Below are 24,126 nucleotides of genomic sequence, written 5' to 3'. Positions count from 1 at the left end.
TCTTGATTGCAATAAATTTAAGTTTCACCTCTCCTGGTGACGCCCAAGCAATGGTTCAAAATACATAATGTACTGCAAGGGATTAAAAAGAATAAATGTGACATTCTTTGTACATACATTGGAACGTTAAAGATTCATCAGAGTTGAGGTAGCACATCAACCTGTTGCACAGGAAATAATACAGTTCATACCGGAAAAAGGTTCGACAATGAGCCAACCACACAAACTAATCAGTGATACAGCCGTGTTCAAAGTACAGAACAAATTATAAGTGTGCCAAAATACTAATTCAGTTCAATTCAAGATCACATCTATCTATCTAGCAAAGAAAAAAATCAGCATGGATCTTACAAAAGATTTTTCCTTAGTCTTTGGTTGTAATAAATGAAAACCGTCAGTACTAACTCCATTTAAATGACTAAACTATTTACTTGTCCTATGAATGGGTTTTAAAGTGAAATTTCCCCTTTATTTTACCTTTGATAAAATAATTATTCATTGAGACAATAACAAGTTTTTCTCTAGGAATTCCCTTCTTCTTCTGTAGTGTCCGAATTTAATCCAAAAAAAAAAACAATGGATGGTTAATTATGTATAATAGTTCATTACTGTATTTACGTGGCTATATATTGACCATTCACACTAGGCATAAAGTAATACTCCGTGTGGGCTAGGGAAACACTCCGTGTGGGCTAGGGAAACAGTAAACACTCCATCCATGGGCTAGGGAAATCCCCCGGAAAATCCAAACAAATATAGATATAACAATGTTTATCGTAAACTGAGAAATGACCTAAAATGACTAGCTTTGCTCGTAATCGTATTGCCATCCTCTCCTCCACCCTCTCTTTAAAAAATCTGCCCCTCCCCTCTTAATTAACAAAAAAATATTATTAATATAGAAATTCAATTTTAGATTAGTCTAGTAGATATAAAAAATGTTTTTTTAAAAATGCATTGAAATCCATGTACTATAATGGTGTTAAAGTTTTATGGAAAGAAGTTGATATTTATATAAAATTACTAAGCTACTCAAAATCTACTCTACGGACAGATAGATGCCGGTAGATAAGGGGCCTGTAAAATAAAAACAGACTACAGCTGGCGCTGAGAACCATAGGCTTAGCCGCCTTTTTAATCTAAGGACTGAAAACTCGACTCTCCGGTGCCTAAAAAATATTGAACAGAAGTACATTTACATTATGATTACTCACGAAGTATATTAAAGTGTCATGAATAACTGATCTTGTTTATAATTTGTCCGACAATACAATGATGTGTAAGTAAGTGTAAGTGTAAACTTAACCCACCCGGCGGCACAGGCGACAACTCTGTGATGAAGATGTTTCGCATGAGTGATTATGTATCTGTCCAATGAGATGAGTTTTTAATAAATAGTATTTTAAAATTAATTTATATATATTATCTCAATGACTAAAAATGTATTAATAATATCAGGTTCAATAATGCGTTATTGAAATTAGTAATAATATTAATAAATGGCAAATTATAAGTAAATATAAACAAAATAGTGAGGATTGGTACTTTTATTTAGGATTGTGAAGAGGATGGGGTGGGCGGGTTACAATACATTCGGGAAACGAAAGGGGTTTTATTATTATTACTCAAATTGTAAAAGTTTTACATTATCATATTATCGAATTCATGTAAGCCCTACTTGTTTTCAGAGGGTGATGGTATTTTTCACCTCCCTGCTCAGTATTTTTGCGTACTTTTTTTCGAGGGCGCTATAACAAATAATTATTAGTATGCAATATCATACATAGCATACATAAATTTAAAAAAACTACAGTACATATAAACTTATTCATAACCGTACATCGCCATTTGCACTACTTTTCGTAATAATGTGTATCGATCAATTTTTAACTTCCGTCCAAAAGTACATAATTAATATGTTCGGTTGCTTACCTCCACCTTTTCAGTGATAATTAAAAATTAAAAAGAATGCATGAATCCAGATAGGTAAAATGTATAAATGACATTATAAAGTGCTTATATTTTAGTAACTACGGTACCATATAACCTTTTATTTTACCTTTTCTACATATCATTAAATGATATTAAATTATTTACTTCAGTAATAATTAACTGATCATAACTTATCAGTGTATATTATATTAACCTTTGACATGATGGCAAGAATTCCACGTACGCACGGTATGTCAGGCAGCTGAGTGTAGCTTTCGTTCGATATCTATCTAAATCTTCTTCACTCTAAGAGAGCACAATTTGCAACCTAACAATGCCTACAACAATGGAAGTTACTCTCCCCGGGCCCGGGCCATGGGGACTACGTCTAATTGGAGGAAAAGACTTCAACACTCCATTACGCATTTCAAAGGTAAGGACAGCATTTAAGTTTTCTCAACTGACAGTTGTGACCACTACAAATTAAAAGATGACACTTAAGAACAATATTGAATTATACCTTGAAGCAACGAGAGATAAAAATACACGCGTCTAAACAGGGAAAATGCCATGCCATGTTAGGTTTCTGGCTGTAAATTTAACATTTAAACATTATACGTCAGCCTGTGACAGTACGCGTCATTATGCGTCGTCTCTAAATATATTTTGATTGATTCAAAAACAACATTGCATGACGTGTGTCGTCAATACAACATGATAATTGTAAATATAATCCTACTTATAAAACAGTTTATTAATGAATGTGTCATGTCATGTCTTTATTTGCGTATGATGCTATATTACTAAAATTTAAACAAATGTGTAATTTAAATGATGATGTTTATGATGTTAAATAATATTTTGGACATGAGGTTATCGTCTGTCATGACGGGATTGGGTCATGATTTCTATAAAAATACTTCTCTACAATTACTTTTGTTGGTAATAATTATGACATGACACAAATTACAAAAGATCTGGAAAATGTAAATGTTTTTCATTATTATTTATTTTATTTTCAATCGGAAATTCGCTATGGAAGCCATTTGTTATACACAATTGGAAAAACGGAATTCCCATTTCGAATGTAATTTAGGCCTTTAGGCCACATCTGAGTGTGCCAGGAGTGACAAAAAAGGGTTGATAGAAGAGGACCATTGTCGCGTGCCACACACCAACACTCAAAGCATAGGGCCTATACAAACAAAATTCAGTATAAAAATTAATTTATCAATATCAATTGGGCATAATCTTTACAGATTAATATATTTTTTAAAAATACCGGTACCCAACTTCTACTACAAGGATATCTTTAATATCTACAAAACGTAATGTCATAAAAATAATAAATTTTAAATATTGCTAACGTAATTTGAAATACGTTACATTTTATATATAAATAATTATGCAATTCATATTTTTCTAATGATAGACCACTCCAGGTGGCAAAGCAAATCGAGCCCAAATTTTACCAGGTGATATCGTACGAAGTATCAATGGACAACAAACGTACAACCTGACACATCTTGAGGGACAAACAGTCATCAAACAAGCGTCAAACCTAAAAATGATTCTAGAAAGGTTGGTACGACGTCATTTAAATATTGTTTATCGATTTAGGATGATTTATTTATTGTTTTTATTTCATGCGCATCAAGTAACTCGCCAATTATAGGATGGATAACTATTTTATAATGCATCGTGCATAATGAACTTATGAAGTGTCATTTGAGCTGAACGAGTCCTGAGTTACAACCCTGGGCCTAGGTTGGTAAAACGGATTAAAATGACAAGAATACTGTCAAATACAATATAAAACCATGTTGTACGTATTTAGAGAGGAGCGAGCCGGCTCATCCACTTCCTCATTTTGAAAGATGGAAATCTAAAGAAGACTTGCTTCAAAATTGTTTCTCTTTCTTATACAAGAGAACATTATACAAGTAAAAGAGAAATATGCGGATATGTCACCCTATTTCGACAAAACCATGCCTAGAATTGAACGAGATAGTCCACAGTGTAAATGATTGGTCACCGAGTTATGATCGAATACTGACATGATTAATTTATGTTTAAATATTATAAAATGTTAAATTTCTTGGTATTAATAACAGAGGCTCTGGTTTGAGTTCACCACTTCCACCCCCTGTAGTTCCTAAGCCAGTTGGGAATAAGGAAAAGCACAGGATACCAATGGGACCACGTGAATATTTTCCTGCAGGAACAGTAGTCTACGAAACTCCTGGACATGTTTATGAATTGTCTCCAACAACAAGCAGACAGGTATACGCTTGAACATAATTATTCACAATAAAATTGAAAAAATTCATCTCCTTCCAACAAATATTTTTTGATAATAATTTCGTTTATGGTGAAGGAAAAGGTTATGTCGGCAAACCAGCTGACATCACAACCTTGAGAAAGTGCGATGATAACGCATGAAACGTTGGGTAAGTTTCAACGTACTTTTTCCTTCACCATAAACGAAATATTATCAAATATTATTCACAATGCAAATGATAGGCGTACTCATGCTTCGTGTGATAACATGAACTTGAGGAAAGTCATCGAACGGTGCCATTCCCAAATCTATTGTAGATATTTGTTTGGATGATGTTGTTACCTCAAACCATGGAATAAGGAATACTTTTTAGTCCATACTCAAACATGTCTATTAGGGCCTACTTCACTATGGTACATAGGCCTACGATGATCGGTTTAAAAGGGAGCTGTTGAAGCACCATGTACCAGTATTTAATTTACAAAAAAAATATATTGAGACTTAATTTGAACTTAAAATAACAAACTATACAGTATAATTATTAGCCTTTAAAAAGCGCAGCCATGTGTCTGATGAATGTTCTTGCGATACACTAGAAGGGCCAGTTACTTGTATCGGAAAAAGTAGATCAACAAGAACTATATAACTCGATAATGTATATTAGTTTTAGTGATGCAGCAGAAGGTCCAAAAGTAAATGCATCTTTATCTTTCCAGAAAGCTGCAATGTTTCCAGCTCCTCTTAAGAAAACTGCTCCTCCTCGTGCGCCGCCCGTTACCAAGGTACCGTTTCGTGGAACTGCTTTAGGAGGAACCGCCACTGTCGTCCATAACCAATACAATTCACCAATGGGTCTTTACTCTGCAAATAATATTGCTGACACCTTTAGAGGACAGACAGAAGGAATGATTACTGGTAAATTGGGAGAGTAAGTTGCGATCATTTCTAGATTTGACAGAGGTTTTTATTTCCTCAAAGTTTCTAAAGATTCTAAAATATTAAACGTTTAGAAAGCTAGTGTTCCTGTATTGAGAACTTAATTCACATACTCGTTCCCTGCCCTGTAAATAGTGATAAATGTTTGACTTATTTTATTTCGTTTGATTTGAAGTCAAACTCTTGAAAGATTCAAATGTTAAAATGTATTGATAATTAATTGATTGAGGTTTTTTAGATTTTCTATGAAAATTCAGAAATCAATATAGTTTCCTAGGAATTAAGTAACTGAGAAATGAGATATTAGATGACAATCTAGGTGAAATTGTTTGACCTTTTTTCGTTATCAAACTTATTATTAAAAATGACGGCTTTGTGCACACTTTTTATATCTTTCGCAGAGATGATTCTAATATTGAAATTGATAAAGATGCCTATATACACCTACCAACTGCGGCACAGATTCAGTATACCAATCCTCATCCTGCCGGCCTAGAAGACCATCTAAATAATCCTATCAACCAATCACGATCATTCCGAATTCTCCAACAGCTCACAGAAGAAGGCCATCAGTTTTAATATTATTATACTATAGTATTTGTGTATATAAAATAATGCAAATTTGATCCTGAAGTGGAAAATCCCCAAAAATGTTTATTTTTTCTGAATTACGAACTTATTTTCTTAAATGCAAACCTCAATTCAGTAAATAATACCAGAATACGACATTCTAAAAGCCATGATTAGTCTGGAAATTGAACTTTCCAAAGCCTTAACAATCCGAATAGCATTATTAAATTAATATTAGGCTCAAATCAAATTTGTACATCGAGTGTTATCATTTGCAGTGATGAATTGTTTTGTCCATTTTTAAATCCCAACCATGGCTTGTAATTACATATTAGTAGGCTTTATTATCAAAACCTTATACTACTTATATTATTCTTATAGTTTTGCTATTGAATAGTTTAATAATATGTACCAACTTAGGGAGCACAGTATAATAAGATTATGTATGGTGGTATTGCGTTTATGTAGGGGTGTGTTGTTGTCTCATACTATCCAACAAAATAAAATAAAATAAAACTCAACAGACAAAACTAGTCGTTTATATTGTGATTCCTCGAGTACTATCTTTATACTGAACTGTAAAATATACGGTAGATGGCATTTTAAAAACAATCGGTTGTTGAGCTCTAGCATTGAAGCCTGTATGTTGTCCAGAACCAACCCACCTCTCTAGTATTGAAGGCTGTATGTTGTCTAGAACATACCCACCTCTCTAGCATTGAAGCCTGTATGTTGTCCAGAACCAACCCACCTCTCTAGCATTGAAGGCTGTATGTTGTCTAGAACATACCCACCTCTCTAGCATTGAAGCCTGTATGTTGTCTAGAACATACCCACCTCTCTAGCATTGAAGGCTGTATGTTGTCTAGAAAATACCCACCTCTCTAGCATTGAAGCATGTATGTTGTCTAGAACATACCCACCTCTCTAGCATTGAAGCCTGTATGTTGTCTAGAACATACCCACCTCTCTAGCATTGAAGCCTGTATGTTGTCTAGAACATACCCACCTCTCTAGCATTGAAGCCTGTATGTTGTCTAGAACATACCCACCTCTCTAGCATTGAAGCCTGTATGTTGTCTAGAACATACCCACCTCTCTAGCATTGAAGCCTGTATGTTGTCTAGAACATACCCACCTCTCTAGCATTGAAGCCTGTATGTTGTCTAGAACATACCCACCTCTCTAGCATTGAAGCATGTATGTTGTCTAGAACATACCCACCTCTCTAGCAATGAAGCCTGTATGTTGTCTAGAACATACCCACCTCTCTAGCATTGAAGCCTGTATGTTGTCTAGAACATACCCACCTCTCTAGCATTGAAGCCTGTATGTTGTCTAGAACATACCCACATCTCTAGCATTGAAGCCTGTATGTTGTCTAGAACATACCCACCTCTCTAGCATTGAAGCATGTATGTTGTCTAGAACATACCCACCTCTCTAGCATTGAAGCCTGTATGTTGTCTAGAACATACCCACCTCTCTAGCATTGAAGCCTGTATGTTGTCTAGAACATACCCACCTCTCTAGCATTGAAGCCTGTATGTTGTCTAGAACATACCCACCTCTCTAGCATTGAAGCCTGTATGTTGTCTAGAACATACCCACCTCTCTAGCATTGAAGCCTGTATGTTGTCTAGAACATACCCACATCTCTAGCATTGAAGCCTGTATGTTGTCTAGAACATACCCACATCTCTAGCATTGAAGCTTGTATGTTGTCTAGAACATACCCACCTCTCTAGCATTGAAGCCTGTATGTTGTCTAGAACATACCCACATCTCTAGCATTGAAGCCTGTATGTTGTCTAGAACATACCCACCTCTCTACCATTGAAGTCTGTATGTTGTCTAGAACATACCCACCTCTCTAGCATTGAAGCCTGTATGTTGTCTAGAACATACCCACCTCTCTAGCATTGAAGCCTGTATGTTGTCTAGAACATACCCACCTCTCTAGCATTGAAGCCTGTATGTTGTCTAGAACATACCCACCTCTCTAGCATTGAAGCCTGTATGTTGTCTAGAACATACCCACCTCTCTAGCATTGAAGCATGTATGTTGTCTAGAACATACCCACCTCTCTAGCATTGAAGCCTGTATGTTGTCTAGAACATACCCACCTCTCTAGCATTGAAGCCTGTATGTTGTCTAGAAAATACCCACCTCTCTAGCATTGAAGCCTGTATGTTGTCTAGAACATACCCACCTCTCTAGCATTGAAGCCTGTATGTTGTCTAGAACATACCCACCTCTCTAGCATTGAAGCCTGTATGTTGTCTAGAACATACCCACCTCTCTAGCATTGAAGCCTGTATGTTGTCTAGAACATACCCACCTCTCTAGCATTGAAGCCTGTATGTTGTCTAGAACATACCCACATCTCTAGCATTGAAGCCTGTATGTTGTCTAGAACATACCCACCTCTCTAGCATTGAAGCCTGTATGTTGTCTAGAAAATACCCACCTCTCTAGCATTGAAGCCTGTATGTTGTCCAGAACCAACCCACCTCTCTAGCATTGAAGCCTGTATGTTGTCTAGAACATACCCACCTCTCTAGCATTGAAGCATGTATGTTGTCTAGAACATACCCACCTCTCTAGCATTGAAGCCTGTATGTTGTCTAGAACATACCCACCTCTCTAGCATTGAAGCCTGTATGTTGTCTAGAACATACCCACCTCTCTAGCATTGAAGCCTGTATGTTGTCTAGAACATACCCACCTCTCTAGCATTGAAGCCTGTATGTTGTCTAGAACATACCCACCTCTCTAGCATTGAAGCCTGTATGTTGTCTAGAACATACCCACATCTCTAGCATTGAAGCCTGTATGTTGTCTAGAACATACCCACATCTCTAGCATTGAAGCTTGTATGTTGTCTAGAACATACCCACCTCTCTAGCATTGAAGCCTGTATGTTGTCTAGAACATACCCACATCTCTAGCATTGAAGCCTGTATGTTGTCTAGAACATACCCACCTCTCTACCATTGAAGTCTGTATGTTGTCTAGAACATACCCACCTCTCTAGCATTGAAGCCTGTATGTTGTCTAGAACATACCCACCTCTCTAGCATTGAAGCCTGTATGTTGTCTAGAACATACCCACCTCTCTAGCATTGAAGCCTGTATGTTGTCTAGAACATACCCACCTCTCTAGCATTGAAGCCTGTATGTTGTCTAGAACATACCCACCTCTCTAGCATTGAAGGCTGTATGTTGTCTAGAACATACCCACCTCTCTAGCATTGAAGCCTGTATGTTGTCTAGAACATACCCACCTCTCTAGCATTGAAGCCTGTATGTTGTCTAGAACATACCCACCTCTCTAGCATTGAAGCCTGTATGTTGTCTAGAACATACCCACCTCTCTAGCATTGAAGCCTGTATGTTGTCTAGAACATACCCACCTCTCTAGCATTGAAGCATGTATGTTGTCTAGAACATACCCACCTCTCTAGCAATGAAGCCTGTATGTTGTCTAGAACATACCCACCTCTCTAGCATTGAAGCATGTATGTTGTCTAGAACATACCCACCTCTCTAGCATTGAAGCCTGTATGTTGTCTAGAACATACCCAGCTCATCTAACATCTTCTAAAATCGATTGTATTGGAAATTTGTAAATTGGTGGAAATTCTAGTATCTTTATTTAAATCTCATGGGCGCCCTTTTCTCCTTCTCATAGATTTCCTCATCTTTATCGTTTCTAAATTCATTAATTAATTTCAGTATCACCAGGCTGTTTGTCCCCGGAAAGAGCACCTATTCATTGAAATATGAAATTAAATATTAAGTCTCCAGTACTAGCCCACCATGGTTGGGGCACAGCTAATAATGAAAATAGAGCCTAGAATTGCATTTATACTTATACTTATTACTATACATAATCACCTATGATAATTATGATAATGTTAAAATTTCAACTATCCAGATGCGACTTCAAAATATTAGGTTGGGTTTTCTACTTTAAAAACTCGACTTCGTATATGCCTAAGGCCTAGCCCGGCGGCGGAATTAGTCTAAGCTTCGAAAATGTTCTATTTGATCTTACTTCACTCTCCATTAACCCCATACAAAAATCATCGGAGATAAACTATCTGTTTAAAACATGTTTATTCTGGGACGGTGCGGCCATCACCAACTACCATAAATGTTTATTCATAACATATTACAATACAATATCTTGCATGAATCGGACATTTCGCTACCAATGTAGCAACATAGATTAGCAAAATCTAAATTTAACTGTGTGTGTTCCTTTTTTGTTTTTTTAAAAATTTATTCGGGTATAAAACTTACAACAAGTAGCTGCATGGCTAAAAACGTTGCATTTACAAAATTACTGTACAATTTACTTATATAACAATAAAAAGGATGTATTAAAAACAAAAAAAAAGGTACAACAATATCACTCTGTGTTTGGCTCTATGAACTATTGTTTAGCATATTGATTATTGTAGGGATGGGTGAATTTTTAAATCTTTCGGTTCTCGGTTTGTATTGTTTTGACCGCGAATGACTAACAATACCATCTTTCCCACTACACCTGCACAACCATTGCATAACAATTGAACGCACGGCATACCAAACCGTTTCGTACACCTGCGATAAAAATAATAAATTCAATTTATTTTAAAATTGAGGGCGGCAAACATAAAATTTACGATATCGAATACAGGTTGAAAAATAAATTAAATAAAAAAAAAGATGTTAAATGTGCTCTCCCTGCCTCAGCACTAAGGCCCTGCCACAGCCTTTTGGGGTCGTTTCCAGCACATCACCAGATGCATTGATGTTGTCGCCTCATGATGTGTGGTGGAAAGGGGGACGTATAATTCTGTGAACCCCAAACACAGTGGCCGCATGCCTTTAACTCTATTCCACCGACCAGCGTGGGAATCGAACCCACGACATACGTGTTGTTAACACGACGCTCAGGCGACTGAGCTAACTGATCATTTTGGTTTTGACAAGGTTAATAGGATATTTATGACGTAATGATGAATTACGTAATACACGTATAAATAGACTATTATTAGCTGTTCAGTCATGTACTCCTTTGTGGCGTAACGTGTAATGTTCAGGGTTGTGTGCTCTCAGCTTGGGTTCGAACCTCTACGGAATTTTTTTTTTTTAATGGAAAATAATGAATATTGTTTTTCTATTTTGAAGAGAGATGGTTGTAACTGTCAGGCCTAAACAAGTGGACCCTTTTTAAAATCAGAAACAAAGTTGTATGGCATTATTTTCCATTAAATAGACTGCCATAAAACCTCGAAAAGAAGCCCATGTGCTCCTTCGATTTTCACCTGCACATTATTTGCATAACAACGCATGGCATACCAAACTGTTTAAATTAGAGCTGCAAGGTCTCCGGAAATGACATCTATTATTTACGGAGAGTGACATGTTTGTCTGTTCTGAACTAATTGGAAATCGATGCTACTTAAATTAGGTTTTAGACGATTCATTTCATTTTAAATTATTGTATATTTCGGATACCATTTACAATTACTGTGTTTATCTGTTGTAACATGAACAATTTCTAAAGATATTTGTATTACGCTAATTGACTTACACAGCCAAATAAGGACGCACTTTAATTACATTCAATATTTGTTTAATGAAAAGGAGGAGGAAACAATAATATATAGATAGAATGACATGCATCGTTATTTTGAAATTAAAGTTCATCAAAATGAATAAAGTCTACTACAGAAGGTATGGAAAACAAAAAAAAATTGGAAAAAACATTTTTTCTACGCTTTGAACAAGCTGTGCAGACAAGTGCGGGCGCAAAACGCAAAGACTTTTGAAAATTTTGAAATGCTCACAATGGCTTGAAGTATACGAAAAATTGATTAGAAATTAATTTTAGAAATTTTAAATACGCGTACTTATGTCAAAAATAAATTCTGTAAAATAGCATTTTATCAGCATTAGTATTAAAGATGTATGGCATATTAAACAAAATAATGATATTATTTTTTTCAATGTTCAATTATTAATCATTTTAATATTTAAAATTTAACAAGTTGTCAATATACAATTTATTCAATATAGACTTACATTTTTGAAAATTACATCTCACTGAAGAGTCTCTCACGGATTAATAATGGTGTATAATTAATCTATATAAAACTATCGCACTGCAGATTTAAAATTACAATTTTGTCATATCCAATGGTCGAGTTTAATACGTCATAATTTACTGAGGCGTATTTTGTCAATATATCTATACATGCATTTATTATTAATTAGCCAACCATTATAGTTGTGTTTCTTTGATCATCTAGTTTATGAATATTGACCACGAACGCTGAACTAAACACTGCATAACCGAACGTTCCTAAAATGAACCAGAATACGATTCTTCTTGTCTGTTGTTCTTTCATATTTGTATGGAAACATGCTGATACATGTAAGTACTGGTACTTTGTTACATTCAAATTATTTATTATTTTATCTATTTTATGCTCAAACAATACATTGTTGCGCCTACAATCCTCTTGACAACAACGTTTTAAATCATCACAAGGAATATTTTCACCGATCACAGCAAATTACTCGTCACTGTATCTAATTAATAAAGTACTATTAAAATAGTAATTATTTTAACCGATTTACAAAATCTTTTTTTTTAAACTTGAGTTTTAATGTTTTAAGCCCACTAAAATATTGAATATGCAAATTAATCAAGAAACAGAACGTATTAAAATTGAATACAATACTTCATTTGTCTGGACCAGAAAAACATTTTATTGTTTATTTATAAGAGCTGAAAATCGATGAGAAGGTAGAATTCCCGATAATGTTTAAGAAGCTGTTTCAAGGAATGGAATCCGATTAGCTAAATAGTTCAGCAGATACCAAATAATCAGGGAAGAGTGAAATTTCATAAGATACTCCCCTCGTATGGTATAAACTTATATTCTCTTTCAAAGATTCACGTTGTTAATTTGCAGGATTTATTATGTATAAGATCTATGTATTTTAGCTTATTTATCGTACAAAAAGGATGTAACGCAGAGTTCAGTTTATGGTGGTCACCACGGCAGAGCGGTTACTGATGGAAATGATTACACAGTGATGGGATCAACATGTTACCATTCAAGTGAGTGTACGAAGTTATATTACAAAAAAAACAAAAAACATTTAAACAATTTTGAATAGTCTTTAAAATGTTCTTAACAAAAAAAGAACACAAGCAAATAGTGAAAAAGAATAACAACTGTTTTAAATTTTAAGAATGGCTAAATGATGCATAATTTTATTTATATTATTTTAGAGGATAACAGTAACGAATTCCTAAAGATTGATTTGTCCAAAGAGTACAATGTTACTAAAGTTACTATTATAAATAGAGTTCAGTCAAGTAAGTGTTTTATTAAGATTTTTTTTCGAAAAATAAGTTAAATCATTGGAACATCATCCAAAGGCTTTTCATACTATTTTATCAGTGTAGGGGCCTACATTTTCAAGTGATAACTAGTTAAGGTGTTACGTGTTTATATTATGTTTTAAATTGTATTGTATCTATGTTTCTAAGCTCAGGAAAACAGATTTCATGTATGTAATATTATGTGACAATAAATTGAATCACCATGACCATATCTACGATTCCATTTTTAACTGCAAGCGTGTGACATTCATCTGTGTATAATTTTAATTGAGTATCGATCATGCAAACGATTGTTAGGTTAATGTGGTATGTCTAATGAGTTTAAATTTAAAAACAAAAAGAATACATGGTTTCATTGACTGTCGTCTGAAAGTTTGTCTGACGTCTTTATGGTATTGGACCTCTGTCTGATCTCACAGGGGTGTGGTGGAGTTAAAGTGGTGAAGGGTTTGTGCCTCACCTTACACTATAATTATTCTAGAAAAATATACCGAAAAGAAGGTAGCCAGTGGTCATCGTGATTAAATCAATAATATAAACATAATCTATATAATTAATTACTTACTGTACACATTTTTTTTTTCTCTCTTTTGTGGGGATTTTACCCACTTTTATTTCTTATAAAAATTCATATTTTTGTAAATAATATTTATCTTTATATAATATGCACAATTTTCATTAATATTTGTTTCTCTACTCTACTCAATTAATACAGATGTAAGTTTTTCTTATACATACATTAGGATATAATAATAATTATAATTATAAAACAAAATTATATTTTCATAACTATTTACAAGTATACATTTTCTATTCTGACATTCAAACAATGGTGTTGCTCCAAACATTGCCAATAATATTTTAAAGATGGGTTATGACTATGACGCAAATTTTAAGAAATCATTTTTCTCTTTTAAAAAAATACAAAGAAACGTTGGTTGACAACAATTCCGATTAAAAACATACACAGGCCTAACGATACATATAATAACTAAAAATGTCTAAAAGTGTAAATTATGAAACTTTAAAAAGACCTCTTGTAATTAAGGTTCGTGTTCATTTATATTCTATTGATACTATTTAAATGTGTACTTTTTAAAAGCTTTTGCAAATAAATATTGTACATATTTAGAAAGATGAGAGGCAAACTCATCAGATTCTTAAACATGATTGTTTTAGATCTAATTTAGTACTGGTGCTGACCGGGGTTCAATTAGACCGATCCCTGGTTAGCGACGAAGGCGTATCCCCTTACTTCGGTTTGGTTTATTTTTTGGCATGGTTGGAATTCCCTTTTTTTGTATTAGTTTATGTACAGCGCTTAGAGGTTTCAAAACATTAGGCGCTATATAAATCCAGGATATTATTATTATCAATGAACCACCAGTACGTTATAAACATGGAAGAACAATTTTTGTTTCAGGTTCAGGTAGTCATTATCGGTTAGTACAAAGTGAGGTGAGAATTGGTAATGTTTATGACGATTTAGCAAATGCACAAAAATGTGGAATGTCCGTTACTACGGAACAAGTAGAAAGAAGTGCTATCATCGATTTAGAATGTGGTGAATCGATTTCTGGGCGTTACGTCATGCTATGGCACCCAACAATCGATCAATTTTTGAACGTGTGTGAGGTCAGAGTTTACAATGAATATGAGCCAGAAATAAGTAAGTCATGTCTACACACAATCACAACTATAAATATCTTCGTGTTGCTTTCATTTTATTATAAATGTTTGTAAACGTAGTTTCCTTAAGCTTAGTTCACACGTAGTTACGACCCATATGCATCCTCCAAATTGTCGGTAACGCTTGGTTCCCACTATAGACGCAACGCAAGAACGTAGACGAAATGCAAAAGAGTTGACCAATGACAAGCAACAATATTTCATCGCTTGTGATTGGTCAAATCACGAAAGCTTGGTTCCCACTAGAACGTAACGCAAGGACGTAAACGCAACGCAAGCGTTTTAACCAATGACAAGCGAAGTTATAGACAGTTACCAATCAAAAGCGAATAAGCCATCGCTTGTGATTGGTCAATTCACTTGCGTTGCGTTACGTCGTTGCGTTGTGTCGCTAGTGGGAACCACGCTTTACATTGCGTTACGTCCTTGCGTTGCGTTTCTAGTGAGAACCAAGCTTAAACAATAATTAGTCAACTACAATAACTTGCGTTGTGCATACGTCGTAGTGCTGCGTCTACGTAGCAACCAATCTTTAATAAATTTCTTTATATAACCTTACTTTTAATATGCATATGCTATTTCCACAGGTGAATGCACTCTCATGGAAAACAAAAATGATTATAGAGGTCTAGTGCATACCACAACTAATAATATACTTTGTCAGACTTGGACATCAAATTCACCTCACGTTCCGTATTCAAGCCTTTCCATTCCAAATTCGGAAACTGGGCTAGGACATCACAACTTATGTCGAAACCCAGACAATGAACCGGGGCCATGGTGTTATACTTCTGATGCAAACGTAAGGTGGGAATACTGCGATGTGGCTGACACGGGATCATCATGTCCGCTTAGTAAGTTATTATAATTACCATTGTGGTATTTTCAATTCTCCTCTTTTTAGCTGACATGAATTTTTGTTTTGTTTTGCACACATTGATTTCGGTTCACGTTCTGCAGCAGTATTGGAGAATACTGTACTTTGTACGCACTTATCTACTTATTTATTTAAGTATAATATAATATATAGGCCTAAAGTATAATACTATTTCTCAGATTTAATAACGTTTAAACTTCTCTTTCTCTATATAAATATATATATTAAAGGTTTGTTTATATATTTGTTTTTTTGTAATTTCGTTCTACTTAGGTTCAGTAATTCCAGACTTGAGTGCTCTTCAGATATCAGATCTTAGCCTTAGTTGCCTACAATCATGGTTTGCATCTACTAATTCCGTAAACATAAATTCTGACTGTTTAGACGATAATATTCAGTCCTTAAACCATGCTATTACTATTGACAGTCAGAGTGTTGGGAATGAAGTAACAGCGTTAACAGTAACGATGTACATATATCCAAATGAAGTATCGTCTGGTGAAATACTAAGCACCATCAACGGCGACACACATCTCAAAATTGAACAAACATATTCGAATAACTACTTATATCATTCAGAAGTCACGGTTTCCTACAATGATCAGGAGATAACGAAAGCACACGTACTTTTACCAAGTGTTTGGACTTTTATTGCCATTACATTTGACGGTTCAAAAAGAAACTTCAAACTGTGGAGAGATGGAGAGATCGCTAGCATTGCGTTTACAGATTTCGATAGCATGGACCTGGACTTAAGTGAGCTACAACTCGGAAGTTCCAACGATGATTTATTTGCTAGAGTAGCTGCATTACAAGTTTACAGCCATGCATTAAATGAAGTGGAAATGAAAGCTGCAAAAGACAAGATACTTGAAAGTATGTCTACGTGACAAACAGTGTTACAACACGGAGAAATAAGTTCTCCGTGGCTATACATTCCCAATCTTGATGTGGTGGAAGTTCACTAGAAAGTAATACATAACCATCACTCTTTACCTCTATTTTATAGTTGCCAATTGCATGCCAATTACATACTTTAATAATTTTTTTTTATTGTTTTGATAGATTGGCCGTTCGACAAAAGCGCAACATTTTCGAAGGTTGTTCAATCACTGGGCATTACGGGATCACAGCTCTACGAAGGTACGGAGACATCTGCATTGGCATGTTCAAAAACATGTGTACATCTACCGTGTTGTAAAGCGTTTAAGTTTAACTCTGTAACTAACGCATGCATCGCCTTTTCACAGTCAAGTATTGAGGACCGAGTACCAGGAGAGTCTGATATTGTGTATTATCAGAAACAGTCGCAATCGTATCCGCTGGTTAAATATTGTTAACTTTCCGTTTCTGGCAAGTAGGCCTTATACGGTACATCCTAGAATATCTATCTCGTATTTGCTAATTCATAAGTCATTTTTATGTACGTAGATTGAATTTATCCTTCATAACCACAATCAGATGATTTAATGCTATTTTACTGAAAGTCTAAATAAAAAATGTCAGTCAAAATAAATGGCGATTTTAATTAAGACTTATAAAGTCATTGACACCGATCGTGAATATTAAAAAAACCCATAACAAATTGTTGTGAGCTATGAATCCCTCAGACACTAATGTAAGTTTCAGTACCTGTTTAATCTAGTGTCCATTAAATATCAACAGGAAAATTTACGGACAGAAAATAACAAGCTGTGGGTATCAGTAACTGAATCTTAATTGATTTCGCTGAAATTGCAATATATGGTCATATTAATAATTGTAAAATATAAAATTGTAACAACTAAGACTACAGTACAATTTAGATGAAATATAGAACATTTTAAAATTAGATTTGAAACTTGAAAGCACAGTGTTGTATTATATTCCTAATCATTATGTAAAACGTTATCATCTTTATTGATTGATGATATCAAACATAATTTGATGCCAAATTATTCTGTTGTTGTTGCTATAAGTTCTTTTAATTATTTTTAATTGACTTATTTTCATTTATTGTCGTTTTTAAAGTTTTTCGTTTATTTTTCATGGATACGAGTGCTACCAATATAAATTGGTATTTTTTCCAATAAGGATTATTATTATGGTCCATGGATATTAGGCCTGACGAAGGATTGTTTTCCAAAAGTTTCTCTTTCTAGCTGTTTTACCTTATAGGCCTATCTTGCAACGAAAAGTGATATTTCCATTCAAGGACTCTTATAAGGCCACGGGCAAATGTGTGACAAAGTCATCTATTGATGACCACTACTGAGTGTAATATTATTTCAGAGACTAAATCTAAATATAATGATATAAGTTCACCTTTTGATAAATAAAATGTATTGCCTAAGTTTGATTGTATTCATTGAGAGAAATATTTAAATTTCATCATTTATGAGTTTTGTATTATAGGCTAATTTAACGAAAAATAAATATGTATGTATATAATGATAGCCTTATTTTAATTAATGTATTATCCGGTAGGCTTAGTAATTATTTATTGAGTGAGTAAAATGTTCAAATCAATATTTGTGTTCAAAGTAACTGTGGTATATTACATACGCACGTACTATCGGTAAAGAAAAAGGAGAAACATTGAAGCCGACTGGCTACAAAAATATGCGGAATGAATTGAATTAAGGTTGAACATAAAGACAACATGATAAGGAGAGTGCCATTGCAAGAGAGATAATAAAGCCTTACTAGATGGCGGCCAAAATATTAATAGCTAAATATCTTCGTAATGGTCAAAATGCCAGAAATAGTAGTTACAGCTATTTGGACAAAATGTATGGAGGGAATATAAATATATGTGAATAACCAGCCATTACGAAGATAAGCTATTTGAATATTTTGGCCGCCATTTTGTAAAGGCCCATAAACCCCCACGGGGTTACAGATTGAGAAACAACTGTCGTATTCGATTTAGACTTTCACCGTTGAGTACAGTTTTTCCGTTGAGTACTTCTTTAACGGAGTATTTTGAGCGCTGAGATTGTTCTTAACGAAAAAGCTTTCGTTGTCAACGTTTTCTATTCGAATGACTTTCTGTTGAGCACAAATTTACAATTCGAATACAAAAAGTACTCAACGAATCTTTACGTTGACAAGTTCCCAATCGAATACGACAATTGATTTTTCTTTAAACAGATGTAATCGTGATCACATCATCCAATGTTGATCAATAATTAAAGAAATTATTTCCTAAGAAATCGATTTAGGACTGTCTTGGTAGTTAATATACAATAGCTTGTCGTGTTGTTGATTTTTGTATTTTGTAAGCTATTTGTGCTGTGGATGAAAATAGGGTTAAAAGGAAACAAGATAACCTGGCAATTAATTCTGCGCATGCTCTATAACGTTCTTTTAATTCTCATAGCTAAACAGGTAAATGTTGTTGTTAAATTGCCGAAAATGATCGGCTTTATTTGGCTTAATCAATGTATTTGATATACTCATGTTAACATTATAATAAATTATACCTTTACCTGAATTTAGGAAACCCAATATTTATCAAAATACCAACATTCGTTCCGTAAAAATGAAGCGTTTAAATACGACTGTCTAAATTGTTTTCTTGCTAGGAAAATCGCTGTCCACTTCCTCGCTCGGCTGGCTTGGTTGGTGTAGGCTACACACACACTCTTTAAAAACAATTGTCTAATATAGCAACAACAAAAACATAATTTTATAGGCCTATGCTATGCCTGAATAAAATAGTCCCAGGTATAGCCTGTCCGGGCCTAGCTAGGCTAGGCCTACAGCCACAGAAACAGAGAGGAGCTAGGCCCCTGCAATCTACATGCAGTAGTGCAGCTCGCTGGGCTAGGCCTAGTGAGTGAGTGGCCGAGCGGTTAAGACAGTGGAACCGTAATTACGTAGCCATAACATCGGCAAGGGTTCGAGGCTCACTCACTCCATGGTTCTGGTGGTAGAACGAGTCTTCTCGGATAAGGACTATAAACCGTAGGTCCAGCCAGTGTACACATAGCTCATGTGCACTTTAAAGAACCTCGAGTAGGGGGTTACCCCGGTGTACTAGTCCACACAAACACAGCCACTGTCGTCACACACAGCCACTGCAATTAATCAGAGACTAAATATCATGCATGCAATAGCATGCGCACAAACCCTGCTTGTTTTGATCCTTAAGGATCGTTAAGCAGTATTCCAAAAGAAGAAGAAGAAGCTAGCTAGGCATGCCGCGTAGGGCGACCTGCTAATATAAGCCTACAAAGTACAAGTTTCGAGAGCCTGGACTTCCTCTACCCCTGCTTGCCTTGTTTAGATAGCCTAGTAGTTTTACCAGCTACTAATTTACTACTCCTATCTTGGTTTTATTTAATAATTTTAGTCGCCCTAGAAGGCCTAGTAAATTATTGAATCTGTAAATACATACAATCAATTCTCTCTGGTTGAGGCTGAGAAATGATTGTTGTTCCACTGGCATTATAGTATGTTCATTGTGTGTGAGGTGCCTAACAATCATTGCTTAGAGTTGTCTTAATAATATGCCTAAAATTTACTTGTGGGTAGAATAATTTTAATCTGAGCAATTCATAATGAAAACCATAATATTCATGTATAGTGCAGTGATTTTTACGTCATGGAAGAAGACCGAAACACTTTTTTGGTATTTTGACTAATGACAATGTCTCGTAGCCTACATCACCATTGTTACTCAAATCTAAGCTTTTAAATTTAACCAATAATACTGAAATTAACCCATCTCCAACCTTTTTTACTATGCTTTTATTTAGGATGGCTCCAAGAAAGGGGAAGCAACAAAAAGAAGAAGTCCAAGTACAACTTGGACCACAAGTTACTGAAGGCGAGAATGTTTTTGGTGTTGCACACATTTTTGCATCTTTCAATGACACATTTGTGCATGTGACGGATTTGTCCGGAAAGTATGTTATCATTCAAATTCAGTATTTTGTTTTTATTAGTAACAACCTGGTTGCAATTCAATTCACCTATTGTACTTTGAGTACTTGCCTAGCAAAAAAACAAATCTGCAGGTCTCTTATGATCAAATGTAATTTTTCGTCTGATAACTGGTTTTACATTTTTCTTGCAAGATACTCTGATTTATGAATAAATTTGATTAATTTGATCGTTATAATTTTGCAAGGTATTCATATTTTGCTAACTATGTGACAACAAATTTTCAATTTGAATGTCGAACCAACAGTCAGCTATTCTGGATTTTAGACTAGCAAATAATGATTGTAGTTAGTTGTCTTGATTTTTGTTATTTTCTTTCATCGCCATTGGTTATTCCAAGACTCTTATCATTTTAAAAATGTCCAGCTTTAACAAATAATTAGTGCTGTTACAGCGGTCACTTAAAATGTCAAAGTTGGAAATGTAATTTTTCAAATTTTATCTTTTGAGATAATTATTATGTTATAATTAATTAATTATAAAAAATGATTAATTTTTAGAGAGACTATTTGCCGAGTAACTGGTGGGATGAAGGTGAAGGCTGATCGTGATGAAGCTTCACCATATGCTGCTATGTTGGCAGCTCAAGATGTAGCAGCTCGATGCAAAGAGATTGGAATCACTGCCCTACACATCAAACTCAGGGCTACTGGAGGCAACAAGTGAGTTTACTAAGCAATTAACTGCACCACATAGATTGTGTTAGAGATTCTAGGCCCACTGTGGGTGTACCCAGTAACCAACCTAAGGGCCTGTTTATACAACATGCTAAATCAACATGGTTCTACATTGGCGTATTGTATGAACAGAAATGAATTCCTTGTAATTACTAAACCACCTGTATAGGCTACTTGAGGAACAGCCACATTTTTTTACTTTTATTGATTTGGCCTTTTGTTATTTTATTTTGTATCTCCATTGAGACCCAGCCATAGGTGCCCACAGCATTGTAATTTTTTCAGTAATTTGCCTTTGGATTTACTGTAACTAACAAATGATTTTTTTTTTAACAATTAGAACAAAGACTCCAGGACCAGGAGCACAATCAGCCCTTAGAGCTCTCGCAAGATCTGGTATGAAGATTGGCCGTATTGGTAAGGCACAGTCTACATTTATTTATGATACAGTTGACTGTTTCTTCAAAAAATATATTCAGCTATAGTAGAGAATTATATAAAATATTTATTTAAGTAAATGTTTGTACATTATAAAATGTACATTTAGAAAATACTCATTCCTTAGGTTTTCCAATATATACACTCTATATCATTTAAAAAAGGACATCCATTGGTTATTAATTGCTTTATTTTTCATTTAGACAATCCAAACCTTTACAAAATACTAGTACAGTGTTATTTACTAATATCTATTTTTTATAATTGTTTCATTCAGAGGATGTTACTCCAATTCCATCAGACAGTACACGTAGAAAGGGTGGACGACGTGGAAGACGTCTCTAGAAGTATTGCCAGAATGGTCGGACAATATGAAAGAACATCGTTATCAAAATATGTCTATAGTTGGTCCATGGTGGTGAAGAAGAGTCATTGTAATTAAAACTGTATCTGAATCAAAATATTGTAACTTGTATGTTATTTCAGTGTCTTTGGTTATAAAGTCCTATACCGTAACTTCTTTCAATACAGTATATCAATTAAAAAGGCTCTGTTACACAAACACTATTTGTGATAAACAATGTGTCTACTCAAATTCTTCAATTAATTAATTAGCTTTCGATTTACCAAGAACTATAGGAAATACGATTCTATTGATGTGTTGTCTGGAGCTAGAAAGTGAGGAAGCGTTTCCTAACTTGCGCACAATTACTTTATGACCTACAGTAAAACCTTGAAAAGAAGCACCCCTCTTTGGTCTGCAAAAGTAATCTCGAAAAGAAGCCATACTCAAAAGCAGCTAACTGAGCTTCTTTTCAAGATAATATGAACTTCTTTTTTTGAGATGGAATATTTGAATATCAAACATGATTTAATGCCAGGTATCTTGTGATACAGATATAATGTATCGAGTTTATAACATACATTAATTTTACAGTTTTAAATGGTATTTTGATCACAAATAAAATTGACAGTTAATTATTATAATCCTGTTGTAATAGCAAATCAGCATTCATGGACGCATTTAGACCCCCTCTTTAGTTCGCAAAAGTAATCTAGTAAAGAAGCCCATATTGGGCTTCTTTTCAAGACCCCAACAACCCCATGGGCTTCTTTTCACGGTTTTACAGTAATTTGTTTTTACGGTGCCTTGTCTCAAGTCGGAAGCTCACTATACTGTATTTAACAGCATAACGTTATTACTGCTGACCGAGACTTGCTGTATTTAAAATGAAGAGCGAGTTATAAAGGGGCGAAATGCAAGTTAGAATTAGGAGAGGTACTGAACATCTCATATTGATTGAAACAAAAGAAAAGAGTATCTTGTGTATTCACCATCAGCAACAAGCAGATGGATGATTCTGGATCATAACAAGTCCACATCTAAAGCTCTGTCTACACTATCAAATGTGATGTGCCCATATATGGACACGATGCCGCCATATCACTACCATATTTGGGCACAGCACACTTTTTTTGTCGTATTCACTTTGATAGTGTAGACAATATAAAATAATTATGAATGCATAAAATAAAAGTAGGGAAGGTTGTCCTATAAAAAAGCAAGCAATGTACACACTCCTGGTTGACGTGTCCGTCACGATTTCTACAACAACATTATTAGATACCTTGCAATCCAGCAATTTGGCGCATTTTTTAGACATAGGTATTTCTCCATGGTGTTTTTAATTGCAAATGATATATAATGTAATAGCGTACTTGATAACCAAATCTGTTGTTCGAATTGGTTTCAATCATCACTATAATCTATTGTCTGTTTTGACACCTTCGATTGAAATAATCAATTCAACTTTTACTACAAACTGTCCATTGTCATACAACAAACAAAAGAATTACCGTATTTATTCGAATATAAACACACCCATAAAACATCATTTTGAATAAAGGCAACTCCTAACACCCCCTACCCCTCGAATATTTATTTATTTCTGAATAAACACCCCGCCACATTTGTATAATACACAACATTGTATTACAACACATTTATATTTGTAATAGAATTCATTGATTGACATGATCTACAAATTATCAAGCATTTTTTATTTATTTTTACTGATTTTATTACTTCTCGGTATTAATTATGTGTATTTTTCATATCTAGGGGGTATTTATTTGATTATACATTTTACCATATTACACCCAAAAAAAAATAAACGCCTCCCCGAATAACCGGGTAACCGCCCCGCTCGAATAAACGAAGCCCCTAAATAGTACCTGAACGACGCCCCGGGGCGTTTATTCGAGTAAATACGGTACCGTGATGGATACTACCAATAACACAAGACCATCATCTTCACTAGCATTGTGCAAAGAAGGCTATTGAAGAAATTGATAGTAATTACATTTATTTATCAAACTTTGAAG

The 24,126-nt window shown here is 34.7% G+C and overlaps 4 protein-coding genes across 13 annotated transcripts in view; 3 read left to right on the top strand and 1 right to left on the bottom strand.

Moving 5' to 3' along the window:
• LOC144845171 (PDZ and LIM domain protein 5-like) overlaps nt 1–24,126 on the bottom strand; it is an 83,188-nt gene that overhangs the window by 35,682 nt on the left and 23,380 nt on the right. For 8 of the 10 annotated variants that reach the window (XM_078702328.1, XM_078702331.1, XM_078702333.1 and 5 more), the window contains exon 1: nt 1,215–1,325. The gene's annotated coding sequence lies outside the window, so the exon portion shown is untranslated. Of the gene's footprint in view, nt 1–1,199; nt 1,326–24,126 lie in introns of those variants that run through there. The other 2 variants (XM_078702326.1, XM_078702327.1) reach the window with 2 other exon arrangements.
• On the top strand, nt 2,196–6,219 carry LOC144845133 (PDZ and LIM domain protein 1-like). Its single transcript, XM_078702289.1, has 5 exons — nt 2,196–2,365; nt 3,365–3,513; nt 4,047–4,215; nt 4,930–5,141; nt 5,551–6,219. Exons 1-5 carry the CDS (start codon nt 2,267–2,269, stop codon nt 5,726–5,728), a joined length of 807 nt encoding a protein of 268 aa, XP_078558415.1. The 5' UTR covers nt 2,196–2,266; the 3' UTR covers nt 5,729–6,219.
• On the top strand, nt 12,084–17,560 carry LOC144845168 (uncharacterized). Its single transcript, XM_078702322.1, has 7 exons — nt 12,084–12,150; nt 12,727–12,843; nt 13,018–13,104; nt 14,555–14,800; nt 15,408–15,674; nt 15,971–16,573; nt 16,763–17,560. The coding sequence occupies exons 1-7, from the start codon at nt 12,084–12,086 to the stop codon at nt 17,035–17,037; spliced, it is 1,662 nt and encodes a 553-aa protein (XP_078558448.1). The 3' UTR covers nt 17,038–17,560.
• On the top strand, nt 18,976–22,202 carry LOC144845175 (small ribosomal subunit protein uS11). Its single transcript, XM_078702339.1, has 5 exons — nt 18,976–19,066; nt 20,440–20,589; nt 21,127–21,288; nt 21,644–21,720; nt 22,019–22,202. Exons 2-5 carry the CDS (start codon nt 20,441–20,443, stop codon nt 22,084–22,086), a joined length of 456 nt encoding a protein of 151 aa, XP_078558465.1. The 5' UTR covers nt 18,976–19,066; nt 20,440; the 3' UTR covers nt 22,087–22,202.

Source organism: Antedon bifida, chromosome 6, assembly GCF_963402885.1.
Source record: "Antedon bifida chromosome 6, ecAntBifi1.1, whole genome shotgun sequence".
NCBI lineage: Eukaryota > Metazoa > Echinodermata > Crinoidea > Comatulida > Antedonidae > Antedon > Antedon bifida.
Note: the sequence above shows the minus strand (reverse complement) of the source record. Positions and strands in the feature narration are given on the sequence as shown.

What these genes read in the sequence shown, in the direction of transcription:
- LOC144845133 (XM_078702289.1), top strand. Translation starts at nt 2,267, where the DNA reads ATGCCTACAACAATGGAAGTTACTCTCCCCGGGCCCGGGCCATGGGGA. An exon ending in CTCCATTACGCATTTCAAAG is followed by an intron (nt 2,366 to 3,364) that starts GTAAGGACAGCA and finishes TTCTAATGATAG; the next exon opens with ACCACTCCAGGTGGCAAAGC. An exon ending in CTCCAACAACAAGCAGACAG is followed by an intron (nt 4,216 to 4,929) that starts GTATACGCTTGA and finishes TTATCTTTCCAG; the next exon opens with AAAGCTGCAATGTTTCCAGC.
- LOC144845168 (XM_078702322.1), top strand. Translation starts at nt 12,084, where the DNA reads ATGAACCAGAATACGATTCTTCTTGTCTGTTGTTCTTTCATATTTGTA. An exon ending in ATGGAAACATGCTGATACAT is followed by an intron (nt 12,151 to 12,726) that starts GTAAGTACTGGT and finishes TATGTATTTTAG; the next exon opens with CTTATTTATCGTACAAAAAG. An exon ending in ATCAACATGTTACCATTCAA is followed by an intron (nt 12,844 to 13,017) that starts GTGAGTGTACGA and finishes ATATTATTTTAG; the next exon opens with AGGATAACAGTAACGAATTC.
- LOC144845175 (XM_078702339.1), top strand. Translation starts at nt 20,441, where the DNA reads ATGGCTCCAAGAAAGGGGAAGCAACAAAAAGAAGAAGTCCAAGTACAA. An exon ending in GTGACGGATTTGTCCGGAAA is followed by an intron (nt 20,590 to 21,126) that starts GTATGTTATCAT and finishes ATTAATTTTTAG; the next exon opens with AGAGACTATTTGCCGAGTAA. An exon ending in AGGGCTACTGGAGGCAACAA is followed by an intron (nt 21,289 to 21,643) that starts GTGAGTTTACTA and finishes TTTAACAATTAG; the next exon opens with AACAAAGACTCCAGGACCAG.